This window comes from Oncorhynchus tshawytscha, linkage group LG16 (assembly GCF_018296145.1).
Source record: "Oncorhynchus tshawytscha isolate Ot180627B linkage group LG16, Otsh_v2.0, whole genome shotgun sequence".
NCBI lineage: Eukaryota > Metazoa > Chordata > Actinopteri > Salmoniformes > Salmonidae > Oncorhynchus > Oncorhynchus tshawytscha.
The window spans coordinates 49,288,071-49,305,456 of record NC_056444.1 but is presented as its reverse complement, the minus strand read 5'-3'; the positions used below and the strand labels follow the sequence as shown (position 1 = coordinate 49,305,456).

At 42.0% G+C, this 17,386-nt stretch overlaps 2 protein-coding genes across 2 annotated transcripts in view; one reads left to right on the top strand and one right to left on the bottom strand.

The window, feature by feature from the left end:
* LOC112215804 (glutaminase kidney isoform, mitochondrial-like) overlaps positions 1-12,700 on the top strand; it is a 31,102-nt gene extending 18,402 nt beyond the window's left edge. Inside the window, exons 4-18 of the mRNA XM_042299257.1 lie at positions 1,013-1,142; positions 1,800-1,879; positions 2,150-2,313; positions 4,796-4,854; positions 7,129-7,161; positions 7,806-7,864; positions 7,983-8,049; positions 8,734-8,784; positions 9,136-9,312; positions 9,767-9,898; positions 10,141-10,233; positions 10,432-10,493; positions 10,861-10,937; positions 11,153-11,216; positions 11,494-12,700. Coding sequence (XP_042155191.1) covers positions 1,013-1,142; positions 1,800-1,879; positions 2,150-2,313; positions 4,796-4,854; positions 7,129-7,161; positions 7,806-7,864; positions 7,983-8,049; positions 8,734-8,784; positions 9,136-9,312; positions 9,767-9,898; positions 10,141-10,233; positions 10,432-10,493; positions 10,861-10,937; positions 11,153-11,216; positions 11,494-11,683 — 1,438 coding nt within the window. The 3' untranslated portion in view covers positions 11,684-12,700. The remainder of the gene's footprint in view (positions 1-1,012; positions 1,143-1,799; positions 1,880-2,149; positions 2,314-4,795; positions 4,855-7,128; positions 7,162-7,805; positions 7,865-7,982; positions 8,050-8,733; positions 8,785-9,135; positions 9,313-9,766; positions 9,899-10,140; positions 10,234-10,431; positions 10,494-10,860; positions 10,938-11,152; positions 11,217-11,493) is intronic.
* spryd4 (SPRY domain containing 4) lies at positions 12,694-14,368 on the bottom strand. Its single transcript, XM_024375209.2, has 2 exons — positions 14,201-14,368; positions 12,694-13,754 (listed from the first exon to the last, which is right to left on the bottom strand). The coding sequence occupies exons 1-2, from the start codon at positions 14,331-14,333 to the stop codon at positions 13,213-13,215; spliced, it is 675 nt and encodes a 224-aa protein (XP_024230977.1). The 5' UTR covers positions 14,334-14,368; the 3' UTR covers positions 12,694-13,212.
* Positions 14,369-17,386: the final 3,018 nt, after the last annotated feature.

Below are 17,386 nucleotides of genomic sequence, written 5' to 3'. Positions count from 1 at the left end.
CTGGTTGTATTAGGAGCTCGGCTTATCAGCGAGGTCTGATGGGCTCTAGACTGCTGTCCAAACAGTATTACTTCCTAAGTGGCAAAGCTAACTTAATGAATGCCGTGATGATTCAGACACTGGCCTGCTACAGTAGCGAGTCCTGTCTGGTAGACTTTTACTTACATTGAATTACTATATTCCAGTGATTGAATACTGCATACCTACAGTCCCTTTGTACATCTTAGATTGATACTTGGTGTTGTGCTTGGTATTGTTTCTAAACTAGGTCCAAAGACACACACACACACACACACACACATAAAATAATGTAAACCAGAATAAGAATGTGTTGTGATTAGACATGGGTCTTTTCTTCTGTGGTGGTCACTAGCGATAGGCCACTAAAAAAAAATCCCATTTCTATAAATGATGCGATCCTTCTGCTCGCCTCCCCAGTGCCCCAAACTCTAAACCAAGTTGCGTATTAACAAGCCCCGGCGGATCTTTCGGCTCATCACAGCTATGAGAGCAATTTTCAATGCCGTTCTTTGAGATCACGTCAGTGCTTACTAAACTTAGCGCAATGTTTGTCTAGTGGTAAAGGCAGGTGTGTGTCTACAATATGATAGGCTGTCTATTCTCAGCGTTTAATTTGGTCCCGGGTTGGGGTACAGTTTTTAGGTTGTTGGTTTCATTTGGATTTCGTCATAGGGTCAGTGGTGTATCTGCTCCACAGTTACAGGTCACTTAGCCCTGATACATGGCTGTTGACTCCTAGACACTGCATAAGAGTCAACAGCCTTGTATTGGGGCTATAGGTCACTGACACTGTGTGTGATAATACAGTAGTTGTACTATTCAAAAAAAAAGTAATCTAATGTGACTGATCGCAGTGTGTGTGCATACATTTGTATGGCTGACCCCAGCCGGAATCAAACCCACAACTCTAGCGTTGCAAGCACCACGCTCCACCAACTGAGCCACAGTGAGTATCTAAAGTATGTGTGTGATATTTATGTATGTGTTTCAGGTGTGTGGGCGCTAACATCCTACTGCTGACCCAGGCGTTCAGGAGGAAGTTCATCATCCCAGACTTTGAGGCGTTTGCGTCCAACATCAACCAGCTGTACTACAGCACCCAGAGGCAGGTTGGGGGACACGTGAGTTCTGTGTTCAAACCTTTGGTCCGCAGACCGGTGCACTGTGGGTGGTCTGCAAATGTTGGTAAATGTTTTTGGGGTGACTTTTTACAATGTAAATTGTTTATAATAGGCCTTTTAATGTGTTAAATTCACTGCTAAAATGGAGAAAATTTGACCTCCAAGATATTTTACGTAAAATATCTTGGTCCTCAACAGCTTTTGACAATGATGGTCTCAGGGAAATGGAAAAGGTTGCGAACCGCTGGGCTACACAATACACACATTCATTCCCACGTTAAAAACGTTCTTTCACATACTGTACACAGACACACCTACACATTCACATATGAGGACATGCTAAAATCAGCACACCACCAAACATTTGCTTTGCACGCATTAAAAAAACATTCGCTAGGTTACATCACCGCACACAAGCTCACGGACCAGAGCTCACTGAAAACGCACTCACAAGCATGTACTGAATGAAAGCATGCACACACTGTACATTCGTAGACGCATGCACATGCTATACACACATGTACTGTACATACCTGCCTTTGACATACATGACACGTGACTTATCCACTCCATTCCTTTTGTGTGTGTGTGTGTGTGTGTGTGTGTGTGTGTGTGTGTGTGTGTGTGTGTGTGTGTGTGTGTGTGTCTTTTGCTCAGGTGGCAGATTATATTCCTCAACTGGCTAAATTCAGCCCTGATCTGTGGGGTGTGTCACTATGCACCGTGGATGGACAGAGGTGAGATTACAGCATTTGTGTTATCTGCTCTATGTACATAGTCTCCTTTTATCCCCCACTGGTTTCCATTTTAAGACACTTATCCCATGTCACTGAAATGAAGAGCATTGAACAGGCAGTTCGCATGTCATCCCCCCCCCCCACCCCATCTTGCCTTGTCAGTGTCTGCCTAACTTGTTCATGTAGAATCCTCCTCTGTATCTGCTTTCACCTCAGCCTTCCTCTCACTGTCCCATGATCTCTCCCCTGTGCCCTGCTGGCGTGAGGCAGACATTCTGCAGGTGACACCAAGGTTCCATTCTGTCTTCAATCATGTGTGAAGCCTCTGGAGTACGCCATCGCTGTGCACGAGATTGGCACTGAGCATGTGCATCGCTACGTGGGCAAAGAGCCCAGCGGACTCAAATTCAACCAGCTGTCACTGGATGAGGAGGGTGAGAGACTGTTACCCTAACCCTGTCTGCCTACACGCTTAGAAAGAAAGGTGCTATCTAGAACCTAAAAGGATTCTTCGACTGTCCTCGTAGGAGAACCCTTTTTGGTTCCAGGTACCCAATTATTTTGGGTTCTATAGGCCTAGGACTAAGGATAGTTTAAAGCTGGGTTCATACAGACATTGGCAAGTCAAATTCAAGGACTTTCAGAGACTTTGTCAAGCACTTCGTTTTCATTTTCAAGGACCTCGATGTAATGCAATTGTATAATGTATATAATTGTACAAATAGGGCGTAGTATAGATCTCCCCTCAAAAAGCGTTAAAAAAAAAAGAAAAAGTAGGCCATTACCACTTTCATTTTTTAGGCCTAGCATTGATATTCAAACTATTATTACATTCTAAAATATGTGAGAATAATGTGGACATTGCCTGACTTAATAGATTGGATGTAAATTTGGCGGTTTGTCTGTAGTTTGTGGCAGTAGCATTAATCTCACCATTTGAATCTCACCATCGCTGTTTTTATAATGAGAAAGTTACCAAAAAACAGATTCATTTTTTAATTGACTGACTTGTATGGAAAGTCAAGTTGAATCCTACATTAGATGTTAGATGTCGTTCTCATAATAACCGCACTTGGTTTGACCACGACAGTGTAGCGCAACACCCTTCAATTGAAGCCGCGGGAAACAAACGAAAGTGGCCACATCTCTCACAAAAACGGATACAAAATTAAATTACGGATAATTATAAGGGAGCAGGAGAACTTGTAAATTGGATACAATAATTACAAGGACTTTCAATCACCAAATTGAGGAAATGTCTGATTTTCAAGGTAAGGCCTATTCCAGTACTTGCATTTCTGAGCTCCAAATTCAATTTCGAGTAGGCAACTTCAAGCCCCTATGTTTAAAATTGCAGTTGTAACATGAAAAAAAGTATGTATCTGTCGTGTTATTTCATTACCAGATCATATTGTTAATAAACCCACTAGGCTATGTCATTTGTTGTCATTATATCCAGAAAAATCCATAAGACTATTTTTGGGTGTTGCGCAATAGTCTATCCTACACGATTGCGCACTGTAGCCTTGGTGTCCAAACCAAGGCACAAAAACATGAACACATGACCTTGATGCTTTCTCTGCTAATTCTAACGAGACCCTGTTGCAAATCAAGCAGACAACAGATGATCAACCTCCATTCGCTAGGGATATTAGATCCAACGTGGATCCAGCCACAACTGTCTTCGCCAATTTAACAAATGAGAACCAAAACATTCTGGACATTCCTTGCGAACAGCTTTTTTTTCTCCAGCACTTGGGCTGTTGCTGCATCGCATGCACTATCACAACAGCTGTTCGTCACTTGACTGTCATTCGGGAAATTCCTTCCTAGATCAGATGACGATCTGCGAAAATATCCCTGCATATCTAATCAGCTTGGCACCAAATGCTCAAGAACCACTTTAATGGCAGTACTGATTTAAATTTTAATTATCAGTGTAAGGTGACTTTCGGTTAGAAGGATTCGATTTCGCAACACAATTCTTATTTTGGACATGTGTGCCCATGAAAACTGTTTTCAGTCCATAACATGTAGTTACGCTGCATTTCTGAGATCTCCTATATTTAACAACTGTGACAGCTAGAACCAGGATTCTTACATGGTTCAAGTTCCATGTCAAATTGAACTGATTAATGCTTTACATGTGATATAATGACAACTTACACTGTCATAACCCACTGTTCCTAGGCCTTCATTGTAAATAAGAAGTTGTTCTCAACTGACATGCCTAGTTAAATAAAGGTTAAAAATTTTTTTTTTAAAGCTATGATCCACCTTATATCTCAATGTAATGACAAGAAAAAAATGGCGAATTATTATCAATGACTTATCAACAACTGTAACAAGTTGTCCAGTGTAGGAAATCCTCAGCGGTACCCTAGTTCATAGAAAGACCCATGTCTCTGTATCCACTTCTATGTAGATGCTCCACACTTGAATGCATCTAAGTACTGGGGGGAAAACGTCCTTACGTTGAACCCTCAAATGATAACGTTGACTATCGCCTGACCTAACCTAACTCGGTTGTAGGGTATTAAATAGTTCATTCCAATGTCACACCGTGGAAGCAAACACTTACACATTTCAGTAAACAGTTGTGGTAAGACAAGAGAGCCAACCTCTCTGCAACTACAGGGGAAAATATCCATCAGCTTGACCAATGATTGCAACAAGCTGTAGGTACAGTCAATAGAGCAAGAACAGGCCATCTGATCATTAGCAAGTCAATGCATCTTATCTGCAGGTTCCCTCTCAGCTGGCTAGGTGCCATTACATATGTTCATCTCTGGCACACACATGCATGTGTTAACTTTCTTAGTGGAAGTTATTTTACTGGACATATCTTTTGGTTATAGGGTGGTGGTGGAGTGCATGACAGTGACAACATTATCCCCTCTCTCTCTCTCTGGACAGATAAACCACACAACCCTATGGTGAACGCCGGGGCTATTGTCATCAGTTCTCTGCTCAAGGTAAGGGGATTCCTGGGTGCACTGATGTTATAATTAAGTGATAATGTCCTCGAAAGCCGGTGTTTGGAGGATATATTGGCACTGGTGTTGTTAGGCGTTTTACTCTAAAAGAAATGTGAGATAATGTCTTGATGCTTTTTATAATGGAGATCAAGTTTATAAATTGGCTGGCTGGGCTGATGAGACAGTGGATTGCGCAGTCATATTGAACAGCGTAAATAGGCATTGTAACATCATAGAGTTAGCCGGTGGTAACTTGTGGAATAGACACCGGCTGTAATGCGATTTTAACCAATCAGCATTCAGGATTAGACCCACCCGTTGTATAATCTCTTATAAGATTTTCATGAGGTTTTGGAATTAGAGCTCTAATCTTTGCTCGATAACTGAAACAAAATCAGTAGTACATTACATTCACACAGATTAAGCATTGCATTGCATATACTGTATGAATAAAAACTGCTATACACCAAATCCACTCTAACATCAGATATACAAGAATTCAGGAAAACTGTCATAACTAGTACAGCCAAGTGTCACGGTCAGACTTTGCCGTCAATCATTGACCAATTGCCCTATATTGTGTGGACAGAGGTCAATAAGCTATCACCAGCTGACTCCCTATCAGTCAGCATTGCCCTCATTCTAACAGCTAAAGCAGTCGGGAAAGAGGGCTGGCCTCTGCCTTATGTAGACATGGACCTCTATTCCACTGTGTTTTTCTCCCCCTGCCTGGCTGCCTGTCCTTACCAGCTGACTGGAAAGATATGCCTCTTGGCTATGCGGGTCACGTACAGTAGTGGGGAAGGGGTTACGGTCGGTGGTGGGGGGGGGGGTGAGTCAGGCCAATGAGACAGCTGGGAAGAGTAGGTGTGTTTGTGTGTTTATTTTGTACGTCTTTGACAATCACAGGGTTCTTTAATGGTCTGATACAGACGGTTTTATCTCAATATCATATCATTTCTGGGTAACAATTACAGTGCCTTCAGAAAGTATTCATATCCCTTGATTTATTCCACATTTTGTTGTGTTACAGCCTGAATTCAAAGTTGATTAAATATGATTTATTTTTTCACCCATCTACACACAATACCCCATAATGACAAAGTGAAATTAAAATGTCTACATAGGGTCCTTTAAAGGTCCAATGCAGATGTTTTTATCTCAATATCATATCATATTTCTGGGTAACAAATAAGTACCTTACTGTGATTGTTTTCAATTAAAATGGTCAAAAAGAGAAAAAATCAAGAAATTCTGGGGCTGGGCTTTATGAAGAGTCAATTTCTCATGCAAGAATTTTGCTAGGATTGTCTGGGAGTGGTCTGAGTGGGGTGGGAAAACTAGCTGTTATTGACAGAGAGGTTTGGAACTCACTCTCTTATTGGTCTATTAGCTCATTTACCACCTGGTGACGTCACCAGTCAGGCCAAAACTCCATACCAAAACAGGCTGAAATTTTAAGCAGTCTTTTTTTAAATGTACACAATTTCACAGCATTATTCCAACCTCATAGTGTGGAAATATATATAAAAACAGAAAAATCGACTTTTTGACTGCACTGGGCCTTTAAGTACATGAAGCAAGAACAGATGGAGATGGCCGAACGTCATTTAATTGGCTAATAAGTCTATTGCACATACTGTACTACTTGTACTCGTCCAAGTCAGTGCAGCACCTCTAGCAAGTTTTAATTTGAGTTTATTCAATTGATATTTATAAAGGTTGTGCAAATTTCAGTTGATCTTTCAGAGAGAGCAGAACTCTCAGAAGTTACGAGTGGGAAAAACGTGCCACTAGACATGAACACTCCATCAGAACATTACTGATCAACAAGCCATGGGTTGCACCACGTCAGAAGAAACCTATTCCTTGAGGACAACTCAACTAGTCACCGTAATGTTTCAGATCGTCTCTGACCTTTCAGGACAGGGTGGCTCAGAGCAGTAAGGGGAAGTACCAGTCTCTGCCCTTTTTGGTGACTTAACGACTTGGCGGCGATCTTTCACTGGACCCTGAAACCCAAGCAGGGCAATAACCTGCCCCGCAGCTGCAAGCCCATGTCATACTCATCACATTACCACACGTGGACAGACAGGCGGACAGACAGACACCGTGACTAAATGTACCCCACACGCCCACCCAGAATCTGTCTGACACCAACAGCACGCTGTGCCAGAATACATAAACACTGCCACCTAGGGGCCGAAAAGCTCTCTGCATAGTGTCAATACAGAAATACCGTACTGAAATTCTATTTTTTATTCTTTACAGCCTAACTCAAACAAGGCAGAGCGGTTTGATTATGTGAGTATCCTTTAAGATTTCAGACTTCTAACACGTCTTACTAGTAACAATGTACATGTTATACACTGAGTGTATAAAACATTAAGAACACCTTCCTAATATTGAGTTGCACCCACTTTTGCCATCTGAACAGCCTCGATTTGTCGGGGCATGGACTCTACAAGGTGTTGAAAGTGTTCCACAGGGACGCTGGCCCATGTTGACTCCAATGCTTCCCACAGTTGTGTCAAGTTGGCTGGATGTCCTTTGGGTGGTGGACCATTCTTGATAAAAACAGTAAACTGTTGAGCATGAAAAACCCAGCAGTGTTGCAGTTCTTTTGACACAAACTTTTGCGCCTGGCACCCACTACCATACCCCATACCCCGTTAAAAAGGCACTTCTTTTTCCTTCACCCTCTGAATGGCACACATACACAATCAATGTCTCAATTGTTTCCAGGTTTAAAAATCCTCCTTTAACCTGACCACTCCCCTTCATCTACACTGATTTGAAGTGGATTTAACAAGTGACATCAATAAGGGATCATAGCTTTCACCTAGATTCACCTGGTCAGTCGATGTCATGGGAGGAGCAGTTGTTCTTAACGTTTTGTACACTCGGCGTATTCTTTCATCTCACAACTGACACATCTTTTATCGTAGGTAATGGAATACTTAAAGAAGATGTCCGGCACAGAGTATGTGGGCTTCAGCAACGCTACGTGAGTGTCGAATTGAATGTTATAATATGCAAATGCAATTATCCAATGTTGCAGCCCAATGCAGTAACTTCACTTTGTGGTGCGTTAACCTGCTTGTGATATGTATTTGCCTTCACAGTTTCCAGTCAGAGAAAGAGACCGGAGATAGGAATTTTGCTATTGGTTACTACCTGAAGGAGAAAAAAGTGAGTCTGGGTGTTTGAGCTTCACGGAGTCTTTACCAATAGTTATACCAATTCCTAAACTCTTAGACGATGAGTTATCAACAATTTTTATTTATTTATTTATTTATTTGTCACATACACATGGTTAGCAGATGTTAATGCGAGTGTAGCGAATTGCTTGTGCTTCTAGTTCCGACAATGCAGTAATAACCAACGAGTAATCTAACCTAACAGTTCCACAACTACAACCGTATACACACAAGTGTAAAGGGATAAAGAATATGTACATAAAGATATATGAATGAGTGATGGTACAGAACGGCATAGGCAAGATGCAGTAGATGGTATCGAGTACAGTATATACATATGAGATGAGTAATGTAGGGTATGTAAACATTATTGGGGCGGTAAGCAAATTGGAGTGGGTCTAGGGTGTCAGGTAGGCTGGAGGCGATATGGTTCTTGACTAGTCTCTCAAAGCACTTCATGATGACGGAAGTGAGTGCTACGGGGCGGTAGTCGTTTAGCTCAGTTACTTTAGCTTTCTTGGGAACAGGAACCATGGTGGCCCTCTTGAAGCATGTGGGGACAGCAGACTGGGATAAGGATTGATTGAATATGTCTGTAAACACACGTTGATTGTGATCTAAGTTACCTGTTGATTGTGATCTAAAACTGTGGCCTCTCTCTCATTTTGCCTGACAGTGCTTTCCTAAGAATGCAGATATGATTGCAGCCCTCGACTTTTACTTCCAGGTGAGACTCATTTTTGAAGAAGTTTGCTGTTGAATCCAAGAAGGTCTTTAGCTTTTTCCTAGGCCTAGATTGAAACCGTAGAACTGAAGGTCTGCGCTGTAGTGCGATGGAAAATTGGAAGGTGATTTCCGATTGAACCTACATATGCAGTGTTTACCATGAATGCAGTCTCTGCGAACGCGGGAACATTGCCTTTAAATTTCGATCGCACTACAGCGCAGATCTTCAGCGCTACGGATTGAATCTATCTCCGACATTCTGTCCCTGGTGGAAACACTCTGTAGTATTCGACTAAAGTACTACCCTCTACAGCAAACCAGAGGTCTTAACTATTCTCTGTTTTCCTCTCAGCTGTGCTCCATCGAGGTGACGTGTGAGTCAGGCAGTGTCATGGCTGCCACACTGGCCAACGGGGGCATCTGTCCAATCACAGGCGAGCAGGTGTTGAGTGCGGAGGCCGTTCGGAACACCCTGAGCCTCATGCATTCCTGTGGAATGTACGACTTCTCTGGCCAGTTCGCTTTCCATGTGAGTTATTGAGAAACAGAGGTCAATGACCCGAGGTGGCCTTATCCTACTATACAGTATGTGGTCAATTAGAACATTCCCCTTTATCTCAGATGTGCCATATTTCTTTCACCTATCCTATGTTGTCAGATGAGTAGTTAAATGAGAGGAGACACGTTATTGCTATTGTCAGAATGTATTGCTATTGTTTTTTTGTTTCTGTTATTGTTTATTTGTTTTGTACCGTCTTGGTGTGATGCCTTGGTGGGGTTGGGTGGGATAGGAGGGATGGGTGCCATGGGTGTGGGTTGATGTAAGGACTGGGGATGTTGCATTGTTTACAATGTCTCTATGTTCCCAACTGGATTGTATTGCTTATTTTTTGAAGACAGGAATCTATTTGAGACTATTTGAGATACACCCGGCTGGTTATAAGTGTACTGCTAACCTTCATTTTGCCTGTTCTTTTCCCCAGGTGGGTTTGCCTGCTAAGTCTGGCGTTTCTGGTGCAGTACTGCTGGTGGTCCCTAATGTCATGGGAATAATGTGTTGGTCTCCTCCATTAGACCGTGTCGGAAATAGTGTCCGAGGCATTCACTTCTGTCAGGTACACAGACGAGAAGAATTCCAATAACCTCTGACTTACGTTTTTGTCAAACCCAGCAGTCGATATTTATTCTCGGTGATGGCCTTGTTTTTTTGTGGGTTTTTTTACATTTGGAAAGTATACTTTGTAACTGCATGAGACATTGTAGAAACGGAAGATTCAAGTAGAATAGAACGTTGAATAGTAGAGTAATCGGTCATTTTCCTGTCTGTATTGACCCATTCTATCTGCTGATTGATCAGGAGCTGGTTTCTCTCTTCAACTTCCATAACTATGACAACCTGAGACACTTTGCAAGGAAGCTGGACCCTCGCAGACAATCACTTGATGATAGGGTAAGTAAGGGATAGAGTACACACTAAATACTTATTTTAATTTTTTCTTATTTTAACCTTTTAAACTCTCTGGAAAATGTTTTCTGTTTTCATGTTTTCTGTTGTCTCCTTTACAACACTTGAAACACCTCTATGCTTCAATAGCCTTCTTCTATGTTGATCGCCCATCATTGAGATGTTTTCTTCTGCCCCCTTCAGAACAGGTCAGTGGTGAACCTGATGTTTGCAGCTTACAGTGGAGATGTCTCTGCCCTGAGGAGGTAAAGACGGAACCCTGGGAGACTAGTTATATCAATTCAATCCATCATAGTCGGTCCTAATGATTTATAAGAAATTATATTTTATAAGAAATTATAGTTTGCCATAACCAAGGGCTGGGCGCCAGACAGACAAGAAGAAACTTGTGAAATGATTACCATAATACATTTAAATGCATGTTTTGCATGGAACAGACGACCCCTCGTATCAAATCAATTTCGGTTAACTTCAATATCATCACTGTAGAGCTTTTCAGAAAGTCATTTGTCTCGAATCCCTTATCTCTTCGTCTCGGCCATCTGTCATTCCAATTAACCTTTTGCTATACTCTTCTTTTCTTCCTTCTCTCGCTCCTGTCCTCCCCCCAAGGTTTGCTCTCTCGGCTGTGGACATGGAAGAGAAAGACTACGATTCTCGTACAGCCCTCCACGTGGCGTCAGCTGAAGGTGACCCTGTAATTTGTCATGATAATACTGTACTCCCACATAACATGTGCTTCAACCTTATCGTTCACATTTGGAATTCAAGTGTGGCTGATATGGTTGAATTGGAGTGGATGGCTTCGCTGTGTGGACCACAGAGATGAGAATGCATCACTGGTGGGTTGCACAAACGCATTGCCGTATATTGAAGTTTAATTCTTCCTTCCCGTTTTATTCAGGTAATGTGGAAGCGGTGATCTTCCTAACAGGGACGTGTCAAGTGAACCCCCATATAAAGGACAGGTAGGGACACCATTGCTTCTGCCTGACACTTTTAATAACTCACACGTCTCTGAGAAATGTTCCATAATAAAGGCCATTTTTGGCATGGATAATAGAGTGCCCAGATCATTAAAATCACTCTGCTACACCAGAATAGTTCAGGGCTAGAGTGATGTCTTCAACTGAGTCTCATTGTGTCACTTGTTTCCCTTTGCCTCGCACCACATTTGCCTCTGTAGCTATACGCCCGTTTCAAAGCTTTTTCCTGGCCGCTCATTATCTTTCTCTGTGTCATCAGGTGGGGAAACACACCCCTGGATGACGCCAGGCAGTTTGGTCGGGACGGGGTGGTGTCGGTCCTGACGGAGTACCAGCGGCTGTACCCATGCAGTAGTGAGTCCCAGTCAGAAACCGAAGACCAGAGAAAGTTAAGACACATTGAAGGTGGTGGTTTAAGCCAGACGGACCGGACGTGTCTGACCATATGAAATGCGGCCATTTCGTGCCATTTAGCGAAGAGGTGTAAGCGTAGTATATTTGATAGGGTCACACGTCACTGTGTCTAAAGGCTGGGGTTCGCAGCAGCATATCGCACTCCGCTGTGAGAGATTGTGCTGGCCCCAAGCACACTTTCTTTGTCCAAGTTGCTGCACATAAGCTTCAGGAGTCTTCAGGAGTGGACAGCATCAATGTAATACTGTTTCATGTTGACATGGGCACCAACAAGTGATCAGTTGCTCATTCAGGTGAACTTGGCAGTTTTTTAAATTTGTAAGTACACACACGTTGCCCTTACTCGTCACTTAAAAATGACAGTGTGATGCACATTTTATGTGTATATGCTGCCTGGTATGTGACCAGTGTTTGAAATGTATTTATTTATACAATGTTTTGTGATGGTTAAATTATGTATGAAGCTACAACATTAGTATTTAGTTAGTGGATTTTATGCCACTATACATACATTATAACTGCATAACGCACACAGCATTGTTACGTTACATATTGCAGGTTATAAATATACTGTACAAATCTAGAAATATATTAAGTAGGAAAGTATATATTAATCTACCTCAGTAGGACGTTTCAAAAGCAGGTCAGAAGATATGAGTGATTTATGACCCATGGATCGTGAGGATGAGGTATTTGACAATCATTTTGCTTCTGGTCTTTTCTCCTCTTTGGTGCGAATACTAATTGGCCCAACATAAGAGAAACACAACTGTTACGTAACTATAGAAATGGCATGTCTAAATGGGATCTTTCGAGTGACTGCGACTGATGAATATTCATGTATGACAGTGTCCCATCAGCATTTCCTTTTTAAATATGTACATGAATCTGAGTCAGATGACTGTTGTTTTTGATATGTTCTAAAAACCAAAGACGCGCACACCCAGGGGTTTCTTACTGGGATTAAGTGATGCTGTTCTACAGACTGCTTCCTCAGGTTATTAAACTGTCAATGTCAAATCGCTGCTGTAAATAAACGAGTGAAAATGTGACACGTTTTTTAATTTATCATTTCAGCATACAATCTCAGCACACAATTGGATTATATCAAAAGGTTAAAAAAAATGCATATTTTTGGTTTAATTCCAAGTTTGACAAGGTAGTGGAGGATGTCAAGACATTAAGCAATAGTAATAACAGCAACATTCCCAGCACTTAATGATCTCTTGTTACACACAGGATGGCTACATATTGTTGCCATTTTATTTCACATTAAAAAAAAAAGAGAACACAATTTATTGTGCCGGGTCTGTATGGCAGTGAAATTACAGATTGGATCAACTCCTTGCTTCCCCCATTGAAAATAAACTTCAAGCTTTACATTCGGATGGAGAATATTGCTCTTCATTGGGAGATTTGAAAGACATGTTCAAGTGCTGCCTGCTGTAAGTGTTCAGTTTACAAAAATTAATGCACATCGCCGCTCCTGGCCCCCTCTCGCCTTGCCATCAAAGCCATCCACCTGCCTGCCATATTGTCACCAGAGTCCAGAGATCCTTCTGCTTCACTTCAAGCCTTCAGGCTCCTCCAGACCTGAGTGTGTAAGCAGCTCTCCATCCCACAAGCCAAACGCTGGGCAGAGAGGCCCCCTGAATGTGACCCTCATGCTGTGGATCACCTTGGCCTTTGGGATATCCACCAGGCCTATAAGGCCGGCCTCATAGTCTAACAGGATGCCCACGCGATCAGGCTTACCCACCAGAGGCACCGGCACCCTCTGGTTGGTTGTCATGGCGAACCACTTGCGCTGGACATAGCCGAACACCCAGGAGGAGCGGTTGGTGCCTACGCAGTCGTCCCGTGACATCGCCGCCTCGGCCACGCCTAAACGGAACTCTGACGACTTCTTCACTGTCACCTCCCAGTAGTGGCGGCCGCCTGTGATTCGCCCGTCTCCGAACACCACGGCCCAATCACGGAAGCGCTCAGGGTTCTGTTGGACATGGCTGGGGTCTAGGCCCAGGATGCGATAGACGACACCTGTGTCCTTCTTAAAGAGGTCCAGACTGCTGTGGGCTGTCCTGTCGTCCAGCTTAAACTGCACGTCTATAGAGAGAAACAGAATAGAGAGCAAAAATGATTCATAGATATTGGCAACTGCAGAACGTTCTCTAGAGGGGCAAATACATATGCATGGTGAAAGTGGAGACATACATGACATAAGCCATGTTAAAACGTTGTGATTTACCAGCAAATCGATTTAAGCTACTATGGTAAGAAAGCCGAAATGCAGTTTACTAGTCCGTCCAACATGACGTAACCAAACTTTTCAAAGCTTGTAAACTTGGTGAAATGTCAGATTTCAAAACGAAAGTTAATTTACGCATGGAAACTTACACGTTAAGAATTACAACACAAGCAGCTGGTCACGAGCGCGGTCAGAATTCTTATTATGCAATCTCCCCTGCTCTGACCTCTAGTTTGCTATGAGCTGAAACTAAGGCAAAGGGCGCCTCACTCAGTGTCCACACGCAGTTCAAATTTCTACTCACTATTGCCTGCCGTTTGGGTAATATACCATCTTATCGCTGGAAGAAGTGTCCCACGTGTTTGTCTGCGGGACAATGCGCCCATAACTCGTCCTGCCAAGCGACAATATTGTCCCAAGCCAAGGGGCATCGCCATTTTTACTCACACAACAAAGCTATTTCCTTCTTGGTAAATCTTCAAACTATGATTCTTGCTAAATGGCGCCATCTACGGCACCGGAGAATGGATTGAACATACCATACTGGACTTAATTTACAATTGAAACCTGGTTAGGCGCTGTCCATGGTCCTGATTTGACTGGCGAAGTAACGCTCAACACGTGGGCTATGTCCCATGGTAGGACCTACACTTAGTTGTTTTAGATTATAGAGTACCACAGTAGGAGTCATAATACCCATAAAACCTAACGGTCAAACAGGAAATGGTTCCAATCGTTTTTCCACCATTCATTTTTCCTATAGGGGATTTTAGATAATCCTGGCGTGACGTTTTTATAACTGTGTAAATCTCTCTAGGAAGTGATTTTTATAGAGATATTCGCCTGTATTTACTCCCCCAAAATTAAATGCTAATTAACTGAGAATTTGGTTATCATAAAGAACTACAAATGCCATGATGATCTGGACGAGACTGCCGAATCGAGGCAAAGGTAACAATCTCTGGATTAACTATCTAATGTTAGATAGATGTAGTAATGAATAAATTGGCTACATTTCTTTGAACTGACTATTCTGTGAACTGTCTTGTGCAAGTTTTAAACTGACACAATATCAGTAAGCAAAGGTGTCAGCTGGAGATGACGTGCAGCTTGCAGAGATTTGTAGATTTGCATGATGTCTACTTTGGTGCTGATAAGCAGTTTTGAATCTGAGAGGAAATAAAGCCAAATATATATATCGATAAAAGTCACCTTGTCCGAGAGAGATTTACATGGTTATCAAAACGTCACGCCAGGGTAAGCCTACACGAAACGCAGCCCTTATGTAACGGCCGTTGGTGGAAGAAGGTGAGGACCAAGGTGCAGCGTGGTACATGTTCATATTGTTTAATAGGAATAGAACACTGAAAATACAAAAAAAAAACAAAGTGAACGAACGAAACCGAAACAGTTCTGTCTGGTGCAGATACAAACCCTCAACAGAAAACAACTACCCACAAAACCCACGTGGGCAAGAGCTACCAAAGTATGGTTCTCAATCAGAGACAACGATAGACAGCTGTCCCTGATTGAGTACCATACCCGGCCAAAAACAAAGAAATACAAAAACATAGAAAAAGGAACATTGAACGCCCACCCTAGTCACACCCTGGCCTAACCAAAATAGAGAATGAAAGCCTATCCATGGCCAGGGAGAGCCACCTTATTTTAAGAGTTTCTCAAATCCCCAGTGGGAAAAAGTAATGGCGGAAAAATGACTGGAACCATTTCCCTGTTTGACTGCTAAGGCTTATGGGTATTATGAGACTTCCACGGTGGGGCTCTATTATGGCTCTGGCTATGTTGTTTTAAATGTTTGTTTCGTCATCCTACAGCCAACACATCAACATGAAATTGAATTTTTTCAAACCTTTCTTTGACTACCATGCGTCACGAAGGGGGACAGGTGTTTCAGTCAAGGAAAAGAGGAAGATAACTATTGGCTTAATATAGTCCTATTTGTTTTCTAGGTGTGAGGAAATTGTCTTTATTTTTAGAATATTCAGCCAGTCAATGACTTACAGGTGACAGAAGAGCCTCCTAAAAACTTCTAATGTAGGGCAATGTCTAACCTTAGGCTACTTTGAATACAGAAATAGCTAGTCTGTATTTCATTTTGAAATTCAAGCACCTAGTCCCAATGTCGATGATAGAGGTCGCTAGGACTGTCCCTTGATACTTTGTACCAGTGTCAAGTGAAACACTAATTTAGCGAGGATTTAAAAAGTGCTTGTCCCTGAGAGACTCTCGCATATTTAATGACACATAATATATATTTTGTTATATTAGTAAGGCCTGAATTACTCCCACGTTACATTCATTTTTCATGCATAAACAGGTGCCTTCAGAAAGTATTCAGACTCCTTGACTCGTTCCATATTTGGTTGTTACAGCCTGGATTCAACATGTTTTGTCACCATCTACACACAATACCCCATAATGACAAAGTGAAAACCTGTTTTTAGAAATGTTTGCAAATGTATTGAGAATGAAATACCGAAATATCTCATTTACATAAGTATTCACACCCCTGAGTCAATGCATGTTAGAATCACATTTGGCAGCAATTACAACTGTGAGACTTTCTGGGTAAGTCACTAAGATCCTTATACACCTGCATTGAACAATATTTGTACATTATTCTTTAAAAAAATGTCAAGCTCTGTCAAGTTGGTTGATGATCATTGCTAGACAGCCATTTTCAAGTCTTGTCATCGATTTTCAAGCCGATTTAAGTCAAAACTGTAACTCGGCCACTCAGGAACATTCAATGTTGTCTTGGTAAGCAACTCCAGTGTATATTTGGCCTTGTGTTTTAGGTTATTGTCCTGCTGAAAGGTTAATTTGTCTCCCAGTGTCTGTTGGAAAGCAGACTGAACCAGGTTTTCCTCTAGGATTTTGCCTGTGCTTAGCTCTATTTTGTTGATTTTTATCATTAAAAAACTCCCTAGTCCTTTCCAATGACAAGCATACCATAACATGATGCAACCACCACCATGCTGGAAAATATGAAGAGTGGAGTGTTGTATTGGATTTACCCCAAACATAACACTTTGTATTCAGGAAATGAAGTTCATTTCTTTGCCAAATATTTCTAGTTTGTACAGGCTTCCTTCTTTTCACTCTGTCACTTAGATGAGTATTGTGGGGTAACTTCAATGTTGTTGATCCATCCTCAGTTTTTCTCCAATCACAGCCATTAAACTCTGTGACTGTTTCAAATTCTTGTAACTGTTTCAAAGTTACCATTGGCCTCTTGGTGAAATCCCTGAGCTGTTGTCTTCCTCTCTAGCAACTGAGTTTGAAGGATGCCTGTATCTCTGCAGTGAATGGGTGTAGTTAATAACTTCACCATGCTCAAAGGGTTATTCAATGTCTGCTTTCTTTTTTACCCATCTTCCCAGTGGCGGTTCTAGCTTGTATGCCTCCCTCCCTATTATTGCACACAGAGTCCATGTCTACTGCTGTATTTATTTAGGCTTGCCATAGA